Source organism: Marmota flaviventris, chromosome 6, assembly GCF_047511675.1.
Source record: "Marmota flaviventris isolate mMarFla1 chromosome 6, mMarFla1.hap1, whole genome shotgun sequence".
Lineage (NCBI taxonomy): Eukaryota > Metazoa > Chordata > Mammalia > Rodentia > Sciuridae > Marmota > Marmota flaviventris.
This window is the reverse complement of record NC_092503.1, coordinates 139,418,392-139,436,371: the sequence shown is the minus strand read 5'-3', so window position 1 is coordinate 139,436,371 and position 17,980 is coordinate 139,418,392. Positions and strand designations below refer to the sequence as shown.

The following is a 17,980-nucleotide window of genomic DNA, read 5'->3' as shown; positions in this document are numbered from 1 at the left end:
CCCTCAGGCCTGGACAGGACCTCAGCAGCCTGCATCAAAGGAGACCAACGCTTGTGCTGGGTGTAAAGCAAGTATATTCAAAACTAAAAACAAAACACACAAGTGTGTGAAATGCAACATTTAACTGAGTTAAAGGCTATGCTGGGGAGGGCAAGGAAGGAAAAGAGATGCCATAACATTAGCTTTAAAGATTTATAATTAAGTACATTTACCAATGTATAAACATCAAAAAGCTAGATATTCACCTAAGGTAAGAGACCAGGAATTGTTTGGGGAAAAGAGGCCAAGAGGGTTTCAATGGCTAGTCCCTGCCATTTCTCAGCTGAGCTATTCATAAAATTCCTGAAACTGGAAGGACTGAATGGGGAAGAGGTCAAGATCGGGTGCTTTGCCCCTCCTTTGTTCCCTCTCCTGTCCTCTAATCTGGGGACAGAGCCCCTCCCCTTGGGCTCCCTCCTTGGTGGGGCAAGACACCTAGCTCCTCGAGAGAGGAAGCTGCTTCCTTACCCACCACCTGAAAGGAAGCTACTGTTCCTGCAGACTTCAAAAGCCTAATGACATAAATGGATTCCTGGTCATTCTGTGTTTATCACTAAAGAGCTGGACACTTTATGACAATGAATCTGCAAACTGGTTATCACCAACAATTCCAATAATGGAATTAGCTACCTGGCAAGCTAATGTTTAGTCCAATCTTCTTCTTTTGGCATTGCTATGATGAGGTCCTTTCAAAGTTTTAAGAAATTTGAGATAAGACACATAGAAACAACAACAATATATATATTATACACACACACACACACACACACACATACATATACACACATATATGTATGTATATATACACAGTAAGCCAATTTTGCACATATAAAAATTAATTTAAATGCAAATGAGCAAGAGAAAGGTTAAGTGAATGTGGTGTAACTAATTGTTTTTCTGATCCTGCCAGAGTATATTAAGAAAAATTGGCATGGTCAAAAATGTATTCACTTAGAGTAAAACCAAGCAGGTTTCCTGGAAGTAGGATTTGGCTCTTTTGCAGAACACCAATTCAGTTTTGTGGGGAGCAAGGAGAGCAGAACGGAGTGGGGGCGGTTGGGAGCAGAAATGGGAGTGGGGGCTCATGAAATTAAACACTGAAAGTCATCTAGAAGTCCAAGAAACGAGATCTCTAAATCTGTCTGGACCTGTCTTTTCTTTGTTGTACTAGTCCCAATGTCACAAGCTGTGGCCTCTGCCAAGGGCAATGCCACAGCAGAGGGAGCAGTAGGCTGAATGGCAGAGACTCAGTGGCACTCAGGGCAGCGCCACATGGGAGAGCGTCCCTGTGGCTCCAAAGGCACTGGAGGACAAACCTCATTTTCTCACTGCAGCAGAGCCACCCAAAAGCACAGTACTAAGGGTGAATTCAGTGTGATCTCGCAGAAAATAGTCATCATGGGAGGCATAAGGAGTCTTTAATTCATGCAATTTACCCTGGCGGGGTGTGCTGGTAGTGAGGGTTAGCTGCAAGTAGTCACAGAGGTTCTGGGGCTCTGTCGGGAGAATCGTGCATATCAATCAAGAAGTTTAATTCAAATTAAATAATCTAGTACTATACCATAAATCTGAAATTATTTAGGAGGAGAACAGAAATAATACTTACATTATAAATTTCAAGCTATTTCTGAAAACAAACAAAAAACTATCACGATAGCCTGAAGATGGCAAAGTACAAAAGATTAAGGAACAAATAACCTCCTAAATGCAGGTGTATACATAGATTGGTCAGAAAATTATGAACTATATCATGAAAGGCCAAGATATACCCCATAACTAGGAGGCCTGGGGTTCCAGGAATCTCTGGTGGGCTGAGTGGGTAGTGCCCATGAAAAGCCCCTTGGGGATCTGTTACAGAGAGATACCCAGACCCACAAAAACTGAATGGTTTAGGGGACCAGAAAGCCCAGTGCCACAAAGGAGTGCTCGGAGCCTCAGCCTGTCAAAGCTCAGTAATTATCAAAATCTTAGCTTCAACTCTGTGAGTATCTGGGGCTTTGGAAGAGATCCAATCCACTTTATTGCCCTTCTGCAAGTCTGCATCTCTTATCCTTTTTATCCTTTTATAAATTAAAAAGGCAAAACCCCTTAGGGGGTCACATAGGGATATATCCTTTTAGGCTAGAGATACGAGCCTCCCTGGTTAGTGACTGGTCTCATTCGTTTCATATAATTCACCTCTGAAAAATTAGATACTTTCAATTACACACATTGCTTAGTATTATAAATGAGAGGATGTGCTTACAGCGGAATTGGTGATTCTAGGGGGAGCTTTTCGTACTGTTATGATACAGTAGTGGAAAATCCAACAGAGGAAGTGGAAATAGCTCAAAGTCCTACAGTTAGAAAGGAGAAAAGCGAGCTGCAAAAAGCAGCACACGGTGTAATCCATTTATTTAACAGAACTACAACAAATCTGCATTATGTGTGTGTATATAAAACATACAATTAAAAATGCTGAAGTCAAGAAAACGACTGTACACCATGGTAACTATAGTTAACAACACTGTACTGTATGCCTGAAAACTGCAAGAAAGTAGATTTCATGCTCTCACCACAAAAATGGGTACATGAGACAATGCAGACATATAACAAAACATTATGCTGTAAAAAAGAATGAAATTATGGCATCAGTGACTAAATGGAAATGGAGAATATCATGCTAAGCGAAATTAGCCAAATTCAGAAACTCAAAAGATTGAATGTTTTCTCTCATATGTGGATGCTAAAGTTAAACAATGAAAAGGAAGAGAGAAGGATGATATAAAGGACCAAATATAAATTAGTAGGCAAGCAAAATAAAGTCCTGTGGAGTAGAGGAAGGAGAATTGGAGAGGGGAGGGACGTGGGGAGGGAAAAGGGAGAGAAGGAGGGGTAATGAACTTAAATTGATTTCTATGCACGTACGAATTTGTTAGAAGGAACCCAATTACTATGTATAACTATAAAGCTCTAATGAAAAACTCATTAAAAAAAAGCGAACACAAAAAAACACCCACTATGCTGTACACCATAAGTATTTGCAATCTTTACTTGTCAATTAAAAAAAATAAATCCTACGAAATAAAAAAGAAATTGTTTAGTGGAAGGTTGTGGAAGACATACAAGTGAAGAGTGGGGTGGAGTGAGAAAGGGGAGTCTTCCTCTCTCCTGTGATCCAGTCTCTGTGCAGCTGGAACAAGCCGCAGCGAGCGGGGTCTGCACTAGCAGAGCAGCTCGCCATGCCGCACCGAGGAGCCAGCCTGTCACAAAGCCCACCAAGGGATGGTGGGGTCATTATCAAGTCATTATCTGGAACCCAGAGAACGACTCTTTATTCACGGGCCGAGGACAACAAATAACGGAAAGCCTGCCGACACATGATCCTGCAGAGTCCTCTGGTCACTGGAGCCTTCCCGGGCGCTCTGGGAAGGAGCCAGCCTGGAAACTGGTTACCAGCCCAAGGCCAGCAGGAATTTTTGCCAGGCCCACAGAAGAGGCAGGTGACTCATTCATTCTGCTGCTGTGCCCCCAGAGACGAGAAGCCTGTCTGGGTTGCTCTCGCAGAGACTGAACACTGAGCACAGAACATCCCAGCCAACATTCACCACACACCATTTCTGCATACCTGATCGCTTCCGCCATTTTAGTGCTTTCTCTCTTCCTGTCGTCTGTGAGACGCCGTATAAAATAAATAAAGTCAAGACCGCAACAGAAGACGCTGCCCACCGCGCTGAGCAGCACCAGCTTGCTGTCGTCCGCAGCGGCCGTGTTCAAAGCACTCTGGACTTCTCTCATTACCTGAAAGTCACCATAAGTTCAAGTGGTAAAGAGCATTTGGGTATACAGAATCCCACAGCATTTTATTATCAAATAATCTAGGCAAGGAAGACGCATTCCCAGCCTGATGGAGTTTGTTACACCCACCAAGACTAAATAATTCGCACATTTCTTATTTTCTATAACTGCAGACTGGGATGCTGGGAGTGGAGAATAAATATGACTATATAAGTAATTAGAAATAGGGCACAGGTATTTAAGACAGGTTATTTGTATCACCTTCCCATTCTGTGGCCACTGCGGCTGTCAGAAGATAAGGCAAGTCACACACAGTACCCAACGGGTATTTCTACAGTTTGGACAGCAGGTGGCATATTCAACCAGTTCAAAGGAACAAGTTCAGTTCTGTTTCTTGGTTGCTCTTTCACATCAGCCTAACAACCTAACACGCTTGGGACCGAGACCTCAACGGTTCGGTGCAGCAGCGCATTAAGTACAAGCACTCAGCACGGAAGGGAATTTCAGAAGGGCAGAAACTCATTTAAAAGGATCTCTCTGAAGCATTTAAAAATAACCAGCGAGGGGACTCTGCAGTCTAAAACTGTACAGAGAGGCCTGGACTGGCTTGTTAAATGACCCTGGCCAGACACACAACTTTCTGTACTCTGGTTTTCTGTTTGGAAACAACTTGCCCAAGCTTCTCACAAGGACAAAACCACCGACCACCAGAAGTAAAACTTTGGTGCAGTACAGAGCGAGCCCCAACACTCTGGTCCTGATACTCTGTGGAATTAGCTTTGACTCCAGCCTCCTGGGTCTTCGGAGGCTGACTTTCTAGGTACTACCAACAATGAACGGGTGGCCGTTGTGTTGGGCTAGGCTGAAGAGTATCTGTATGCTAGGATGTCACCCCCTCCCCTGAGCCTGGGACCCAGGGCATTTTAATCTTGTTTGAACAACAAAGAACCTGTTAAGAGTCTGATGACATCTAAGGCAAAGCACACACACAAACACTTCCCTTGTGACTTCAGGGAGGCTGTGTGGGCTCCCGTGTCCCCCATGTCCTGCAGATAAAGAGCTCCTGAGCTCAAAGAGGAGCGAAGACAGGGGTGTAGCTACTATCTCCCTGTTTGCACAGAACTCACACACCCAAGAGAACTGAGTGGACACTCGGCACAGGCCTACTGTCCCCATGTCACTACAGCCAGAAGTATGAAGAGGAGCAAAGCTGTCAAAGTCACCTCTGCTTCCTACTTCTGGTGGGCATCGTGAGATGGCCCAGAAGGAGGTCAGAAAGAGCACAGAGAAGAGCGTCAACTCAGCAAAGCAGGCCGGGAAAATGGGGGCGTGGAGAAGCATGAAGCACAAATCAGCCCAAGGAGCATCTCACCTCTGGATTGAGTGAGTTATTCTCTGATGATTTTGTGGATAACAAGATGTGGGTGAAGCCATCCTGCTTCCTGACGACAATATCTCTGTATCTGTAGGCACTCTCTGTTTGCCTCACACTGAAACGCAACCGCTTGTCAAAAGGCTGGTCTCTTCTGTCGTCAATAAATTTCCTTTTCCCAGCCGTCACTCCTGTAACAGACGTCTGTATGTTGGTTGTCCCATTGGCTGTTAGCGCGTCCATGAACGGAGAGGAACCTGCCAAGAGCGTGAAATCACAGTGGTCTGTGATGTCCTACCACCAGCTCGCTCCCACTGTCACCTCTGAGCTAGATTACAATGCTCTGCCAGCCCAGGACTACACAAAAATCAAGACCTTCAGAAAGTTGGCTTTTAAGGTATTTGTTTCCTTCAAACAAGGAAACCACCCACTTACTTATCTGGCCTAAAAGATAAAAGATGGAGAGATACTTACTGAAAGGAAGCTACAAAATTTGAGAATTTTGAAGAACAGAATTGAAAGAGAATGGGTTGCTTGAAGAGTACCTATTCTAGGTTTGAGAAGTCTCAAGGAAAAAGGAAACTAATTCAAGAAAACAGAGTTAAGGCCATCTGCCGTATAGCCCAAACTCCATTTTCTGAATGTGACTGTACAGACACGTGTATGCAGGCACCTGACTTCCCAGGTCTGCAGGGCAGAGTGATGGCTGCCATTTCTGACCACTTCTACCCCGGGTGCACTGGAAATTAACGATGTCTTCCTTAAAGGGTCCCAGTGGTACTTTTTAAAGAGCCTTTTAAGTAAATGAAGCCAGCTTCCTTCTCTTCCACCACATAAAGTATTCCACCAATGTTCCCATGTGCCACGGCTTCTCCATCAACAATTAGCCGTAAGATAGTCTCCTGGACTTAACATTTCTTTTTATTTATTTGTTAGGGATGAAACCCAGGGTCTCAGCCATGCTAGCTAGGTACGTGCCCTATCACTAAGCCACATCCCCAATTCCGAACACTCCCCCACTCTTTTTTTTGCAGTGCTGGGGATTGACCAGGTGCCTGGCACATGCTAGGCAGGCATCCCACTGAGCCACATCCCCAGTTCCTAACACTCTGAATTATAATAAAAGCCAAGGGTTTCAATTAATAGTTTATTGGAGTTACCAAGATGTCAGAGTAAGAATTTAAGTATTAAAACAAATAATTATTCTACTATATATATTAACTCTCCAAATATTATCTAGCATGGTAATGAATGTAAGTCTTTGGGGAAAAAAGGAAAGAGATTATGAAAACTACATCAGATTTTATTAGTAAAATTAGCAATGGTACAAGTTTTCTGAAGGAAAAATTAAAAAACTAAGAATCAGAAATATTCCTTCCACAGTAAAAGAAAGTAAGCTATTGCCACCAAAAGACTAATAAATGGTCATTTTACAGAAGTCAAATAATCTCTCCCATAAAACAACTTGGCTTTCATTCAACTGCTAAAATGATAATATCTACTTTAATCTTTGAAATGAAAAAAATTCAATCCTCTGAAAAATTTAAAGAGGTTATAATACATGTATATGTTTTAAGAATCTAAAAATATAAACATATACGGTTAAAGGCCCCCTCCTGCACCCACTATTGGGCCCGGGCCACTGTGCCCCAGTCAGCCCCTGGGGGTGGCTTCTCAGGTGTCCTTCCAGTGTCCTTGTCTATAGACAAGGAAATATAAATATGTACTTCTCTTCCCTCCCTTTTCAAAACTACAAATGATAGCACACTAGACAGTGTTTTGTTCTATTTTATTCTCTGCATTGAAGTCATTCTTTTCTCAGACTGCACAGTAGTCTACTGTACGGATATATCAGAGTTCATTTTTCTAATGCACACTGGGATAAACACTAATATTCAATGATTTTTAAAATATTATAACAATCCTGCAGTGTGTGGCCTTGGCCATGTCATTCCAATGCTGGCAAACCTAGAGAGCAAGCTCAAGTGCTTCTAACTGAAAGAGCACTTGACATGATCTACCTGTCGGACGGGATGCTGCCAGTCCTTCTGAGGAACTTGGGAGAGATCCTTTCTCTTTCTTTTAACCTCTTCTCTTCTGCGAACCCTCCCTGTCTGGGTTTAAAGTGCTCCCCAATCTCTTCTGCCCACAGACCCTCTCTCACCGCTCTCCTGGCACTGTCCTTCCCTCCCACACCTCTGCACCTCACCTGCTCTGCCCCTGCTGTCCCCACCTCTCTCTCTGTCCATTCCTGGACCCACTTCCAATTAAAAGCTAGAGTCAACACAGCCAAATAACTTCTGAGTACAGAAAAATGGGTCATGGATGTTCTGAGCCTCTGAGCTGAGCAGGAAAGGGAGAGAACTTGGTTTTATCCAGGGTGGGTCTTCAGGGTCGGAGATGGCTACTGGGGACCGGTGCCCAGAGAGGATGGCGGAACTGACAGGCAGTACTCCAGAGGAAAGAGCTGAGGGCAACTGAGCCTGCTGCCAGCCAGCCGGGGAGAGCCACACCCAGAGCCAGAAGACCACCAGGGCTGAGGGTATTACGAGAGGTGGAGAAGGGAAGGAAGGTAATGCAAGGGGAGGTCAGAGGGCACACTGCACAGAATCCAGACTACAATGAAACACAGACATAACATGTTAAATGAACACCATAAACATTCAAATCAAGAATACGCTAAAATAGCCGCGCATGGTGTCTCATGCCTGTTATCCCAGTGGCTCTGGAGGCTGAGGCAGGAGGATCACATGTTCAAAGTCAGCCTCAGCAACTTAGCAGGACACTTAGCTACTCAGCGAGACCCTGTCTCTAAATAAAATATAAAAAACATCCCTGGGTTCGATCCTCAGTAGTTAAAAAAAAAAAGAAAAGATAAGATTATGTTAAAATACTGGTTTCAGGAAAACTGAAACACGACTGAAGGTGAGAGGACACTGACATTTAGGAGAGGCTGACAATAGGGATTTTTCTGGTCTAAAATACAGATCATGTTAGGAACAGTCAGGTTCAGGGGCAAGCATGAAGGCCACGTAGCCTGGTGCAGGAGGGATGTGACAAGGAACACGTAGACAGGCTGGGCCTCTGGCCTTCTCAGGAGGAGGGCTTCTTACAGACCACACCTGAAGGTGTGCTGGGTCTCAGAGTTACTTAATCCAACTTTTAATGATGCTGTTTTTCAAAGCACAAAAAAATTGGTCCTGGCAACAGAGGGGGAGTGCTGTGGCTATGGTATGAACGTGAATCCCCTCCCCATCCAGACCCTGAAATCCTCCGGGAGCCTCCACTAGACACAAGTCCGCCGGCCCCACACTCTGAAGGGAGCTGACCCCTGCTGGAGCTGCGCTGGCTCCCACAGGTCCTCCCCTGCTGGCAGTCACCACCCTGAACTGCTCTTCCTTCTCACAGCATCTTTTCTTTCTCTGTTTGAAAGTTTTATTCCTCTCCCAGCAATTTTGCTGGTGGCTTCCTTCTACGGAAGCAGGATTTCTAGGACACGAGGTCCACACGGCCATTACACGTGAGCTTCAGAAAAAGCCCAACATTTTCTGAGGCAGCAGTTCCTAGGGAGCCTTCTGTGGTTCTGCAAATTTAGAAACGGATTCCTTTTGGCTCATGCTGCCCAAGACGACTGAACTTGGCTCTTGGCTGCTTGTGTGAAATCTGTGTTCGCTCGCTGTGCCACTGGGGTCCCTGCTGATTTCAGATTCTGATCTTGCTGGTGCCTCAACTACCACACCCTCCCCAGTATAAGGCCAGGGACCCTGTGTCATCCGTCTGTGAAGAGCACGAGACAGGAACCCTGCCCCGCTCCCTCTGCTCCTGGCCTCATGTATGTCACTCTGAGCTCATCCCAGGGGACCAAGCCACATGTTCTTACAACAGCCGGGTTTGTGCCCACTTCAAGATCTTTGTGCTTGCTCTTTCCTCTGCCTAGAATATCCTGTCCTAGAACTTCAAATGGCCAGTTTCTTCTGTTCATCTGGAGGGCAGTTCCAATGTTAGCTCCCCAGACAGACTTGGATGTCCCCATCTAACGCCAGCCCTGTCTCGTCACCATTTCACATCCAAAGACCTGAACAGACACTTCTCAGAGGAGGACATACAATCAATCAACAAGTACATGAAAAAATGCTCACCATCTCTAGCTGTCAGAGAAATGCAAATCAAAACCACCCTAAGATACCATCTCACTCCAGTAAGATTGGCAGCCATTATGAAGTCAAACAACAACAAGTGCTGGCGAGGATGTGGGGAAAAGGGTACACTTGTACATTGCTGGTGGGACTGCAAATTGGTGCGGCCAATCTGGAAAGCAGTATGGAGATTCCTGGGAAAGCTGGGAATGGAACCACCATTTGACCCAGCTATTGCCCTTCTTGGACTATTCCCTGAAGACCTTAAAAGAGCGTACTACAGGGATACTGCTACATCGATGTTCATAGCAGCACAATTCACAATAGCTAGACTGTGGAACCAACCCAGATGCCCTTCAATAGATGAATGGATAAAAAAAATGTGGCATTTATACACCATGGAGTATTACGCAGCACTAAAAAAATGACAAAATCATAGAATTTGCAGGGAAATGGATGGCACTAGAGCAGATTATGCTAAGTGAAGCTAGCCAATCCCTAAAAAACAAATACCAAATGTCTTCTTTGATATAATGAGAGCAACTAAGAACAGAGCAGGGAGGAAGAGCAGGAAGAAAAGATTAACATTAAACAGATACATGAGGTGGGATGGAAAGGGAGAGAAAAGGGAAATTGCATGGTAATGGAGGGAGTCCCTCATTGTTATACAAAATTACATATAAGAGGTTGTGAGGGGAATGGGAAAATAAACAAGGAGAGAAATGAATTACAGTAGATGGAGTAGAGAGAGAAGATGGGAGGGGAGGGAGGGGGGATAGTAGAGGATAGGAAAGGTAGCAGAATACAACAGTTACTAATAGGGCATTATGTAAAAATGTGGATGTGTAACCGATGTGATTCTGCAATCTGTATTTGGGGTAAAATTGGGAGTTCATAACCAACTTGAATCTAATGTATGAAATATGATATGTCAAGAGCTTTGTAATGTTTTGAACAACCAATAAAAAAAAAAAGAAAAAAGAAAAAAAAAAAAACAAATTAAGAAATGAAGTCCTGCCACACTCTTGCCTGTAATCACATTCAGGAGGCTGAGGTAGGAGGATTCCAAGTTCAAGACCCTGTCTCAAAAAATAAAAAGGACTGGGGACGTAGCTCAGTGGTAAAGTATCTTTGGGTTCAATTCCCAGTTTAAAGCAAACAAACAAAAACAAGTCCCTTTAAAGTCCAGATCCCTTGATCTAGAGATAAGATGACTTGCCAGATGTCACATAGCCAACTGCCTCAAGCCAGAGTAGGGGCAGTCAACTCTATAGTCAGAGAATGACTAAATGGGAGCAAACCCTGGGACCCAGGGAGAAATGTCCTCCATGAAATAAACTGTGTGAACATTTGGAGTGATTCACTGGAGCAACAACTCTTACGAAAGCAGAGGAGTCCCAGTGGCCTTGAGAACGGATTGTCCCTTAAGGATGAGGACGCAGAGACCTCCAATGTGTTTCCATGGGTTATCAGTATAAAATCCAGAGAGAAAAGAAAGGAACTCATTTAGTAGCTCTTCTAATAACTGGTTTCCTTTTAAAGTACTAAAGAGCCAAAGATATCATCAAACATGGTCGATGTGTTAAATATGGCTTCAAAAGGTAAAGTCTCTCTAAAAGTGCCTTGACACGTGCCTCGGGTCTTAGGAGAACGGAAGGACGGTGCCTGGCCTTCTCGCCTCCACTGATAACTAGGGAGCTGGACAGCGTGTATGCAGCGGCTGATCACACGCTGGGCACAGGCAGGGCGGGCTGCTGAAGCCACGGGCCTGATGGAGCACCCAGCCTTCTGCTGGGAGGTGACCTCCACGCTGCACCTGTAGGGAGGGAGACCCAGGCAGTTTGCAGAAATGTTGCCCTCGAACACAGACGACGTGGGGACCCAGGAAGCTACAATTTTGGGGGCAGTGTCTGGGAAAGGAGGGAGCTACACACAATTAAGTTCCAGAACTTGAGTCTTTCTTTGCTGAGCACCAATGTGGGTATACAGAGGGAGAAATCCTACAAGTCTGAGCAGGGAGCAAGAGTTCACAAAGGGTCCTCACCAGCCACAGTGAATAAACCTCATGGAACTCACGGGGCATTTGTGGAGAATCCAGGGAGGCACATATTATCAGCCAAACTAATCTAGATCTAGAATAAAGAATACTTTGAATTGTACCAACAAAGCTTAAAAATTAAGCCTCGTAAGGATCCAACTGATGTAAGTTATAATTTTCTACCAGAACAAATCTAACACTTTTTCAAAGCATACAACAAAATCCAGCATCCTGAATCATGAAAGTCATAATTTTCATCAACCAACCAGATATGGACAGGCAAAGAAGCAGCAAGACTAATGACCAAGAGTCAATCTGTTAACAGAATAGACCTAAAAATGAGAGTGATGGAATTAACAGAAAAGGACATTTCCACAAATTAGTAACCTCAACTTGAGAAGATTAAGGATAGAACAATAAGTTGTAAACGGGACTGGAGAGAGAGCAGGCATGGCAAGTTGATGGTCCTTGAGGTGCAGTCAGACCTCCTGCACCCTGTGGGGACAGCACTAATTTACTACAGCTGCTCTCCATTTTTTTTTTTTTTTTTTTTTTTTGTACTGGGGACTGAACCCAGAGGTGCTTAGCCACTGAGCCACATCCTCAGCTTTTTTGTATATTTTAGTTAGAGACAGGATCTCACTGATTTGCTAAGTGCCTCACTAAGTTGCTGAGGCTGGCTCTGACTCTTGATCCTCCTGTCTCAGCCTCCCCAGCAGAACCGCTGGGACGACAGGCGTGCACCACAGCCCAGCAGCTGCTCTCCTATTGAAAGAAGAGGTGGAAAAAGTCTTTTCAGAACATGCCCCAGGCAGCTAGGACTGTTCAACCAAGGTGGGCACCTACACAAATTGGTACATATTTGCCTTCCCACTCCTAGATATATTTCTGTAAAATTTTACTTATATTATACCTATTTCTTAGGGGATATATTTCAATAAAGAGCTACATTTTCATACTAATGAATTAAGATTGCAGACTCTTTTTTTTTTTTCCCCTCCAGTCACAAAGCAGGCAAAAAGCACAGACAAATCATTTGGCCCCTACTTCATAATACAAAGTGACATCTCTACCTTCTGACCCACAGAGATCCAGCTAGCTCCCAGCAAGTGTGAGCTTTGCTAATGGCAAACACTGGATCATACTATGAAAAAATCTCTGCCTCTTAATGGCTCTTACTCTAGTAAAGGCAGTGGGGGTGGGGTTGTGGGACGGACTAGTCGGCTGTAAAGAGCATTGCTCTGTGTTTATGCAGACAAGCATTAGTAGTCATTGTATCACTGTCTGAAATATCACTTTATGATCTGTGTTTTGGATTTTAAAGATTCCAACCAAATACAGTTTCAGAGCAACAATCCTCAAATGTTGTTTTAGAAAAAGAGCGAAAGAGATATAGAGATAGTAAGAGAGTGAACACATACACACGTGCAGAAAAAGCTCAAGGATTTCAAAGACATGAGCACTGTGTAGAAATGGAAGATTAGAAATAAAAACTTCACTGGATATTTAACAGATTGGATACTACTACAAAACAAAAGATCAGAGAACTTGAAGACAGCAATAGACTATTCAAAATACCTCATGGAGAGAAGACAAAACAACAAACAGACCTACCAAGTAGTCTAGCATACATATAGTGTGAGTTTTTAAGAGTGTGTGCCAAATATCTGCAGAAATAATGCCTGAAAGTTTCCCATATTTGATGAAAGCCAGAGCCTACTTATTCAAGAACTTAACAGATCAGGAGACATGCACAACCTAAACTAAGGCACGTTATAAGCTGCTAAAATCTGAAGAAAAAGATGACAAAAAGGTGGAGGTGTACTATAGATAAGACAATGGGAGAACAGCTGTGTACTATCATTAAAAAAAGAATATAATACAGAAAAAAATGGAATGTATCTTTTTTTGTTTGGTGCTGGGGACTGAACTTAGTGGTGCTTTACCACTAAGACCCCTAAGCTACACCTCCAGCTCTTTTTATTTTTGAATCAGGGTCTTGCTAAGTGCTTAGGGCCTTGCAAGTTGCTGAGGCTGGCCTTGAATTCACAATCCTCTTGCCTTGGCCTCCTGAGCAGTTGCAATTATTACCGGCGGGTGCCACTGAGCCTCGCTTGGAATTGTATCTGTAAAGTATGTGAAGGGGGCGAGGGCAGGGGAGATGAACTTAGACAGCAAACAGCCAGCATAAAGGTCCTTCAACAACACAGGACAGGTCTGTTTTCTCACTGCCATGTCCTGAGCTGCTTCCCTCTGCCACATCCTTCTGCCACGGTGTTGGGGCTCACCTTGGGCCCACAGTCATCCTGGGTTGACTAGTCATCTAGGGACTGAGAGGTCCGAAACCACAAGCCAAAACAAGTATTTTCTCTAATTTGTTCTTGTTGGGTCTCTTGGTCACAGCATTGAAGGTCACTAAAAATGAAACTGGTCCTGAGAAGGGGGTTGCTGCTGTGCCTAACTGACCATATTGTTCGGCAGCCGTAGATAAACACAAGACTGAAGAATACCAGAGCAGAAAATATATGGGTAAAAACGAACCTACCCAGATTGCATATTTAGTGTAAGTTCCTAACAGCAGGAAGTAGAAACTGCTTGGCCCACTCACAGAAAAACAATATCTCCACTACGTTCCTATCGACCTAACAAAACCAAATAAAAACCTGTATCCTATAGAAGTATATTAAAATAGCTTCAAGAAAATGATCACTGTTAGAAAAAATATGAATTATCAAGACTGATTTCTGATGTAGAAATTAAAAAGAAAAGAAAAATAACCGGGGGGGGGGGTTAAGAAAGGGAGTTATAAAGAATTTCTTCTGTTAGCTTCCCGTTACTGTAACAGATATCCGAGATGAGCAACTTGCAAGGAAGATGTGTTTGATTTGGCTATCAGTTGCGGAGGCTCCACCCAGGGTCACACGCGGTCCTGTGACCTTTGGGTCTGTTGTGAGGCAGTACTGACCGTGGTGGGAGCATGCGGAGGAGCAAGCCGCTCACCCAAGAGCAGCTGGGAAGCAAAGCAAGAGGAAGAGAACACAACCCACAATCCCCTGGGGACACGCCCCAGTGACCTAAGGCCTCCACCTCCTCCCAACAGTGCCAAACTGAGGACCAAGCCTTCAACACACAGGCCTTTGGGGGACACGTAAGATCTAAACTATAGCAGCTTCTTAGGACCATTTTGGGGCCAGGCAGGTTATGAACAGTTGACTACAACAAGTGACTTCAGAGAACAGGGCTAGAAGGAGAGCCAGGATGCATTCTGCAAAGGCAGCTTCAGTGGGAGAACCTGACACGTACGGCCAAGAGCGAAACCACACACTGATTTTGGTTATTACACCATCACCATCCTATTTACCAATGGTTGATCGTCTGCGGCAAAGGGCATTTTAAGAATTGTGAGATATCTTAGTGCCAGGGGAAAAAAAAAACACACCGAACAACAGCTCTTCTACTTTCTAGGAAGTGTTCAAAAAACAGACATTAAAAATCCATCCAGAATTGAACTAAAACTAGGGTCAACTTAGCCTTCAAGAAATACACACAATGAATAAGTAGAAATCAATCCTATTTTACCAAGGAACATTTGAAAAAAAGGAGTGGGGAGAGAAAGTGCTATGATTCTAGTGGACACCAAGTCCCGTTAAGCTCGCTGTTGTTCCCAATTTTAATTCTAAGATTTCCAATCAAAATCTCTGGTTAAGATTAAGCAAGAAGACAAACTAGGAGACTTTGAAAAGACTGATGAGTAACGTGTACCTTACTAGTTTTCTAAGTCTGCACAAAGAACACAGGTCTGATACAGAGAAAGCTGATGGACTAGAATTAGCTCCCCAGTGATCGTACCTGCATTACAGACCAGATTATCTGGTATAAAAAACTATAAAGCTGATCATTAAAAAAAGTTTTATTTAATAAAAAACAGCACAACATATGATTTTCTAGATGAAAAGAACAAAAAAGGACAGAAGAAAAGCTAAAGAAAAATTCAAGTACAGACAAATTGAAAACTTCCTCAATGAAAGGCTATTTTTTACATTAAAGCACTGATAAAAATGGATTTAAATGTAAAGAATAAAATAGACCTAAAATATATAACACACTTAAAAGGTGTACAAAGCAAACTGAAATGATGGAATTAAAAACACCAAAACATGAAAAATGGATTTGAAGGAAGGAACCATCATCTACTTTTAGATTAGGAAAACTTATGGCAACTAAATCAGTGATAGTGAAGGGGATACAGACGTGAACTGGCACATTGTTAGAAAGCAACTGTGATGTACCAGTCAACTTCTGCCCACGTAATTCAACTTTCATAAGTTTACTTCTAAAAACTAAAAATTATATGAGGTCTTGTTTTATGTACAAAAGGTATTCACATAACTTTTCAATTCCAAAAAAAGAGCTATCAAGAGCTCTAAATTTAGTGTCTGAATGTAAGGAAACAGTCAAATTAATCATAGGTAAACGACAATATTATGTATCTGTTAAGATTTTAAAAAATAATCCAATAAGTGCATTACAGCTGCTACCATTTACATTAATACCACAAATGTTGAACTCTTATCATAAGTCATTTCTAGGAGTCCACACGGTGCACCTGGAACTGTGTGCTGGGCCTGCAGACCTGAGAGCTAAGCCTGTGTCCTCCAAAGACGAGAAGAAAGAAGTGAAAATGAAAGATGACCAAAGGAATGCGTGGAGGGGGAGAGGTCGACCACGTCTTCATGCCAGTCTATTAGGAGTGTGAATCATAAAATTGCTAGTAATGGCTCCTTTTTGTAGACAGAGATGGATAATTCTTGTATCTTATATTTTGTAAATTTCTGTGATGCTATTACTGTTATGATCAGGAAGCCACTTGAAAAGATACTATAGCACCCCAAATCCAGATAATAGTTCCTGGATGTTGCTTTTCATTAGGCAAAGACAGACTGGTATTTCCCTATCTGTGAGTTTAGGATTGTTTAATCAAGAGTCAGCAAGTTTACTATGCTATGAAGGCAGACTTCAAAACTATTCTTGACCATCTCAGATATTCATGGTCATTAATTTTCTTTAGTCTAAAGTTGGACTCAAGAACTATAGCATCTACAGAAACCCATCTTTGTAGAGTTAAAATACTGTCATTCAAAAATTTCAAAATACTGTCATTCCCATATCCGCCCCCCCAAAAAACCCCAACAATTTTATAATCTGCAAACTGAATTCATTAAGGGTATGTTTTCATATGGACATGGAAATACAGATAGGGTTTAGCACTTGTCTAGTGCACAAGGCCCTGGGTTCAATCCCCAGTACTGCCCCGAAAACCCAAAACAAAAAGGTAGGCTTTAAACACTAGTGCCTCTTTTCTCCATGACATGTTAAGTGAACCCTTTATAAATAATTGTAAATCTCCTCTGCTCCAACTCCTTTAGTTAAATAAATTCCCTAATCACAGGGATCTCCGAGCTTAAGGTGACAAATGCTCATTCTCAGTCACCTTCAAGAGAGGCAGTGCTACCTTAATGTTCTATCCAACACAAGTGATATGCCCAGACAATGAGTTATATCGCAAATTCCACGTGTTTATGTGCAATTATCTGGAGAAACTCAGGGAATGTATGACTGCTCCCAGCTGCACCTGGCTGAAAACACTTGAACACACCTTAAACCGCTGTGCCCCGGTGCCAGCTGTGACACTTTGCTTGATTTCAGATCACTCTCTTTCCACCACCTCACAGTACCTCACACTGCAATCCTTCCAACATCCGATTCCACAAGCAAACTGCTCATCTTTCCCAAGGCATGCTACCACAAAACCCCTTTAACCAGTGAAACTGTGCTGTTTCATTAGTGTCTTGTCTTGCATTTTTGATGTGCCAGTGATAGTTCCCTCCTCCCTCTTTTTTGCAGTGCTGGGTATAGAACCCAGGGCCTCATGCACGCTGGGCAAGTGCTCTACCACTGAGCTGCACTCCCAGCCCTAGTGACAAAGTTTTTGAGTGTCATGTCCCTAACGTTGTTTCCCCTTAAGCCCTGTAGTTTTAAACTGAGCACTGTGAGTGGTGTGGAATTTTCAGGAATGCACACATCACATGACAGCAAACTGACTTATACAGTACCGGTTGTTCTTTTTCGCTTGATTCAAAGAAAATTCATTCACAGTGACATTTTAGACCTGGTCCTAAAAATAAAGTTATCTGATTGGTGATATGCCTCAGATGTCATAAACCAACTAGCAATAAGAAAGAAAAAGAAAGGACATTCCGAGTGCTGGGTTCTCCACGGACCCGTCCTTCAGGAGGAAGGGGCTGTCAAAGGGGCTCTGCGCAGACCCCACTGCAAAGCAGGCTCCTCCTCCAACAGGAGGGAACTGGGAACAAAGCGCTTCCCCAGCTCGGGGCCAAGGCTTCTCCATGCTCCCACTGCCGCAGAGAGGCCTGCGGGGCCTCGGGGTTCTTCAGCAGGAAGCGGGGCTCTGCTTCCTCTGCTGAGCACCTTCTCCCTGTTCTCAGGGTTCCCTTGGCCCCTAGTCCTCCCTAGTTCTACCCAGCAGACACACAACTGGCTACTCCCAGACCTTCGTCTCTATTTGGACATCGTCTTTGTAGTTTCAAGCTCATTTTC

At 43.5% G+C, this 17,980-nt stretch overlaps 1 protein-coding gene across 1 annotated transcript in view; it reads right to left on the bottom strand.

Moving 5' to 3' along the window:
- Cdyl (chromodomain Y like) overlaps positions 1 to 17,980 on the bottom strand; it is a 179,148-nt gene that overhangs the window by 11,711 nt on the left and 149,457 nt on the right. The window contains exons 3-4 of the mRNA XM_027948171.2: positions 5,189 to 5,445; positions 3,647 to 3,819 (exon numbers count right to left, since the gene is read on the bottom strand). Coding sequence (XP_027803972.1) covers positions 3,647 to 3,819; positions 5,189 to 5,445 — 430 coding nt within the window. The remainder of the gene's footprint in view (positions 1 to 3,646; positions 3,820 to 5,188; positions 5,446 to 17,980) is intronic.